The sequence below is a fragment of the Geosmithia morbida genome, assembly GCF_012550715.1.
Source record: "Geosmithia morbida isolate 1262 chromosome Unknown scaffold_12, whole genome shotgun sequence".
Taxonomy (NCBI): Eukaryota; Fungi; Ascomycota; class Sordariomycetes; order Hypocreales; family Bionectriaceae; genus Geosmithia; species Geosmithia morbida.
Window position 1 is genome coordinate 800,791 of NW_023336199.1, and position 5,782 is coordinate 806,572.

Consider the following 5,782-nt stretch of genomic DNA (forward strand, 5'->3'; position numbering starts at 1 on the left):
CCCCCCCTCTCTTCTCTCTCTCTCTCTCTCTTTCTCTCCCTTCTTTTCTTTTCTTTTTCCCACCTTGATTTCTCTTGCCAACCTTGGTTTGATTTCTCGATCTCTCTTCTTTTCTTTTTTCTTCTCGTCTCTTCTCTTCTCTCTTTTCCCGCTACAAGCTGTTGGCTGATAGACGACGAGGCCTGAGCAAGTGATCTGTGCAGCACTCGTCACACCGGAACTATGAAAAGTCTCTACAAGAAAGCCATCTCACGTACGACGAGTATCACTCCGTAGTACCAGCAGTGATACACACCAGCCGACGTGCTCCGTGCGTTGCAGTAATATTCTACCACCAGTCAACACCCCGGACAGGAACCGTTTCACCTTGTATCGCAGACTTTGCAACCTAACACGACCTCGGGTCCATCAACCGGCAGTGATACCGTACAGATACAGCTATAACGAAAGAAGAAGAAGAATAAGGCAGGATTAATAAGAGAAAAGTCCGTCTCCATAATACCTACCCAGAAGGTGATAGAGTGATATATGGTTACTACCACCCATACCATCATCACCCGGAAAAGAAACACAGCCATGTACAGATTATATCTCCCTTCAACTGCCCTGGTCATATATACTCGTAAATATATATAGGTGGGGAAACACAACCATCGGGGCAGGCTTCCGAGTTTCACATGTCCCATTTCACGGAAACCCCAACCCCAACCCCAACCCCAACCCCAACCCCAAACCCCCCCCTGCTGTCCCGCTGCCTCCGCCCCGCGGCGTGCGCACCTTTTCCTTCCCTTTCCCCTCTCTGTGTACCCTTTATTCTCATGGACAAGATGGTACTACTAGCAGTATCACCTTGATCTCTCCTGACGAGACCGTGGATCTATAGGAAAAAAAAAAAAAAAAAGAGGGGGGGGGGGGGGGGGGAGGATGGTTCCTTACTCTGCTCCCCTCCCCCATCAAGGTAGTGAGTATCGTTGCAATTGTGACGGGAGAGTGACGGGACGGTCTCATGTCACTTCCCGAATTCCCATACGATACAAAGTACAGATTACTTCCATACTGTCCACTACTCCCATCTCATCACTATCGGGTATTTCACCCTGTCACCTTGAGAGTACGGACTCCGGAGCAGTAATAAGCCTGGACTTGAATCCAGATGGGGGAGAACATGGATAGTCGATACTAGCATGCCCCCCCCCCCCCCCCCCGGTCTCGCTATCCCCTTCCCTCCCCTTCGGAGAGATGCATGATAATATTACCAAACCGCTCCATGTCTCTCATGACCACTTTTTTCATCACTTTACATCGTGCAAGTATTATTATTAGCAGAGGATAATGACTGACTGCTAAGCCGATCATCGCGTCAAGAGGAGGGGAGAGGAAAAAGCAGCATTGGGACTTGCTGATCCTGTCTGCATACTATCTATCGCCTTGGCGGGAAGAAGCAGTGGCAAGATCAACGTTTCATGATAAGTGATGTGGAAGTGCATCATGTAGACGTACGTATCTTGGCTGCATATACTGTTTCCTCAACTGTGGGCAGGATGAGGCACATAGAATATAGAAGATGACTACAAGATAAAATAATATTGATTTTTTTTTTAAAAAAAAAAGAAAAGAAAAGAAAAGAAAGGTACCCAACGTATAAGACAAACGCCATCGTGAGATACAACATGTGTGTGGCGTGCGTGAATAACCCGTGCATGCATACTGCTGCAGCCGTTCAGCAGAGGGGAAACGGAGAGAAAGACAGAGAAAAACAAGGGGACCTGCACCGTTTTGCCCCTCTCCTCCCCGCTCCCTCGTCTGGGTCAGGTTTCACGTCTTTCAACCCATTGCCTGTCTCCCCTCCCCCCCTTTCATGGTTCATTTGCCGATACACACACACACACACACACACACGCTGGCATTACATCTTCCGGTGCCATGGTAGTGGGTAACCCGGGTGCCGGGACGTTTGTGGGATTCCGCAACTGTCGGTCTCAATGCGTTGGTCAACGGTGACGATTGGTTCAGCATGCATGTCGAACGAGTTTCTCTCTTCTTTCCTTTCCCACTCCTCATGTCGTCTTGTGTCTTGTGTGAGGTGTATGAGAGAGAGGGAGGGAGAGGGAGAGGGAGAGGGAGAGATAGGGGGAGAGAGAGAGAGAGAGGGAGAGAGGAAAAGAAGAGTCTGAGAGACGTTACGTCCTCAGGAACCCAGACCTAGGCTTGACAGCTGTCCTGTTCCTCTTGAGGAGGACATTCTTGCCACTCTGCGCAAACTTTCTCAACTTGGGAGCCAGTCTGTCATCGGACTTCCTTGCCACGCTGTAGACCGTCGATCCGACCCTCTGATCGCGGACCGGACGGTCGAGACGCTTGAGCTGGCGTTCGACCGTGCCCACCCGCAGCTTCCTGCGCTTCGGGCGAGAGCCGTCGTCTGAGCCGTAGCTGCCGTCCTCCTCGTCCTCGCTAGACGGATCCGTCAGGAACTCCGCCGGTAGGAGGCTGGGCGTGGGCTTGCTCGTCGGCACCACCGCGCGCTTCTGTCTCTTCTTCCTGCCTGCTGACTGCCCCTCCTCCTCCTCCCGATTCTCATGAGCATCACTTTCGGAAGACTCCCGGTCGTCCTCGTCGGCTGCGGCTGCGGCTACGGCCTCTGCCAGCTTTGCCTTGACGGCCTCCTCTGCTGCCTTGCGCTCCTCGGCCTGCTGTTTGAAGAGCGCATCGCGCTGCTGCCTCTTGCGCTTCTGCGCTGCGGCTTGTCTGTGATGTGCAGGATGATCAGCACCGTGTGTCGAAACCTCCCGGAACGCGCATAGATGGAGGAGAAGGATCTGACAGCTGGAAGAAGGAAGAGGGGGGGGCTCACTCTTGAGCCGCTTTTTGTGCTGCCGCCGTAGACTGCTTGACGCTGGAAGCTGCCTTTGTAGTCGAGACGGCCTCTGGTGCGGCATCGTCATCTGAATCTTCATCCTCGTCGACCTCCACCTCTTGGACTGCCTGCCTGGGCTTGGGGGCGACCACCGGGATCACATCGTCGTCGTCGTCGTCGTCACCAAACACCTTGAGCGTGCCCTGAGCCGGTGACGCTTTGGGGGTTGCTGCCGGAGACTCTGCTGTCGAGGGCTCGTTGCTCTTGGCCCTCACGGGAAGTTTGGTGGCGTCACCGGAGATGTCGTCGGTCGATTTTCTCCTCGTCCCCGCCTTCTTTACCATTGTGATATCAATGGGCTTGTTGAGATTCAGAGCCACAGGCGTTGTCGTCCCTAGTTCCTTGCCTCTCGGACTATGACGTCCTCTTATTGAACGGATAGCGTAGTAGCAGTAAAGGAGCCGTATGATCAAGGCTCGAGAGTCAAGGGATGGCTATCTGTTGTTGAAAAAAAGTCGGTTTGTATGTAGTTCAATCTCGAAAATCTCAAAAAAAAAAAAACCCCCCAGAAAAAATCCAGCAAACCTTGGAGGTGAGAAGGATCTACGCCACACATGATTGGTCAGTGTGTCGGATGACCCACTAAAGATCCCTCTCACCATTGAAACCAGCTGCTTTCGACTCTGTGGTTTACATAAAATGAGAAAAAAGGAGGAGGGAGAGAAATCTGCTTCACCAACAATGCTACGTCCTTGAGAGAAGGATCGGTTGAGATTCCCAAGTACGTGTAGCATCTGTACATATATACACATGTCCACGTATGTCATGAAGACGTCGAAACTTCTGTGTCCGCTCCGGTGCTCATGCAGGACCGCGACAACAACAATGGTGAGAGTGCCATCAGCTCGGGCATGCACACGCAGCTACGCTACCTCGCCCAGGTCGGGCGCAAGAGTCGGCAACGACGTCTGGGGTGAGGTGCACGTCTCTTCCATCACGGCCGAGTCACTGGGCAAGGTCAAGGCGTCCCGTCCATCATTTCTCCGCCACGAGCCAAACGAATACGTCGATGTGCTCCGCAACTTCTCGGCTATATCTACGAGATCCGGTGCCGACTGGCCACTTGTTCTAAAGGGGGGTGAGTTGTTGTTGTTCTTCTTCCCTCTTTCCATCTTCTTCTTCTTTTTCTCCTTCATCTTCTTTACTTTTCTTTCCAATCGTCGACCCTTTCCCCCCCCTAATATGATTGTGATACACAAGGGAGAGAGAGACTGACTCTCTCCAAAGCATCCCGCCCGTCCAAGGAGATCCTCAACGATCTAGGCTGCTACACCAGCGAGCTCACCCTGCTAGGCGGCCCGGCGTCGCGGCAGCCCGGCGCCGACCCCATCAGGGGGCCCGTCGTGTACGCCATGTTTTCGGGGGCCAGCATGCTGGGGTGCGAGGCCTCGTGCGTCTCGCTCGTGCGGCTCATCATGGCCGACCAGCGCGGCGTGGCCTTCCGACCGCTGTTCCGCCCCAACGTCGTGCGCTTCAGGGCCATTGTGCGCGCGGGGCGGAACCCGTTCGCCCTCGCCACCGAGGGCCTCTGGCTCCTGGCGCAGGGCAAGCCCAACGCCGCCGTCAGGCTCGTCGAGCGGGCGCTGCAGATCGGCGGCGGCGACGCCTTCGCCTGGGCCGCGCAGTGCAAGCTGGCCCTGGGCCAGGCCAGGCACGCCCTCGGCGAGGACGGCGCGGCGCTGGAGCTGCTCACCGCGGCCGCCGAGGCCGGCCAGCGGGACGCGTGGCGGTGGATCGGGCGGCTGGCCCCTGACGAGGCCGGCAGGCGGGACGCCTGGTTCAAGGGCGGCATAGCGGGCGATGCGAAGTCTTTTGACCTGCTGGGCGACGACTATGCTGCGCGCGCGCAAGACGAGACCCTGGACAGGAAGGTGCAGGATGAACTGCTAGCCTGGTCGTCCGAGTTTAAACAGATGGCATCGCGGCGGATGTCTGTTGGCTGAGGGGAAAGGCGCTTTCATTGATTGTATATATATATGTGTGTGTGTGTGTGTGTGCGCGCGCGTGTGTGTGTGTGCGCCTATACCAATATATTTCTACGCTGCTCAAAGCTCTGTAAAAAAAAATAAAGATAAAAATAAAACAAAAATAAACCCAAAGACTCGCTATTTTCAATCCGTGTCCCCCCTCTTGTTTCGTCATGTCCAGCCAGTTCTTCTGAAACGCCATCTATTTCGCGTGTTCCGCTTCTCAGTACTTCTCGGGACTACGCAGGCCTCCTCTTGACAAACTCCTCCAGGTCGGAAACGGTAGCCACGCCCAGGACGAATCTCCTATTCTCATCGGTAACGACGGCGAAATCTTGGCTCCAGGGCGCCGCGGCGTCGGGGTCGGGCTTGGACTCGCCGCCGTCGCCTCGGAAGAAGGCCTCCAGGTCCTCGAGCGTCGTGGCCGTGGTGATGATCTGATACTTCCTGCCCCTGCGCTGGAAGCGCATCATCGCCGAGGAGAGCGGGTCGGAGGGCTGGACGGTGCCGGCATCCAGGAGGGACTGCAGGCGCGGGATGGAGATGTAGCCCAGAAGGGAGCGCGTCTCGCCGTCGACAACGGTCAGGTGCGTGTAGTCGCGCTCAAAGGCCGACATGAGGGCGACGGAGATGGCGTCGGTAGGGTTGAGCGACAGGGCAGGTGGAGGGTCGAGATCCTCAACCGTGGCCTATACACACACACACACATATATATATATATATATATCATCAGCTTGTCAGTCGTAGGTCGGTCCATCCGTCAGTAGCATCATGTCGAAGCTATCAACGGAGCTGCAAGGTGATGGAATCATTTACCCCGCGGTATCTCGATGACCACTCGGACACGGGCGGCGTCTTTTGTCCGTCCGGAGCCATCTTCTCTTCTTCTCCCGTTTGCTTT

The 5,782-nt window shown here is 55.0% G+C and overlaps 3 protein-coding genes across 3 annotated transcripts; 1 reads left to right on the plus strand and 2 right to left on the minus strand.

Annotated features, from left to right (window-relative positions):
• Positions 1-2,213: 2,213 nt before the first annotated feature.
• GMORB2_2314 (U3 snoRNA associated) lies at positions 2,214-3,198 on the minus strand (the record flags this gene model as incomplete). The annotated part of the gene is made up of 2 exons (XM_035464294.1): positions 2,214-2,745; positions 2,852-3,198. Coding segments are annotated over 2 exons (879 nt in total), but the record flags the coding sequence as incomplete, so codon positions are not given.
• Positions 3,199-3,739: 541 nt separating this feature from the next.
• GMORB2_2315 (uncharacterized protein) lies at positions 3,740-4,857 on the plus strand (the record flags this gene model as incomplete). Its single annotated transcript, XM_035464295.1, has 2 exons — positions 3,740-3,992; positions 4,142-4,857. The coding sequence occupies 2 exons, from the start codon at positions 3,740-3,742 to the stop codon at positions 4,855-4,857; spliced, it is 969 nt and encodes a 322-aa protein (XP_035320005.1).
• A 263-nt stretch (positions 4,858-5,120) lies between these two features.
• Positions 5,121-5,757, minus strand: GMORB2_2316 (to cystathionine beta-synthase beta-thionase; the record flags this gene model as incomplete). Its single annotated transcript, XM_035464296.1, has 2 exons — positions 5,121-5,570; positions 5,698-5,757. 2 exons carry the CDS (start codon positions 5,755-5,757, stop codon positions 5,121-5,123), a joined length of 510 nt encoding a protein of 169 aa, XP_035320006.1.
• Between the last annotated feature and the right edge of the window lie 25 nt (positions 5,758-5,782).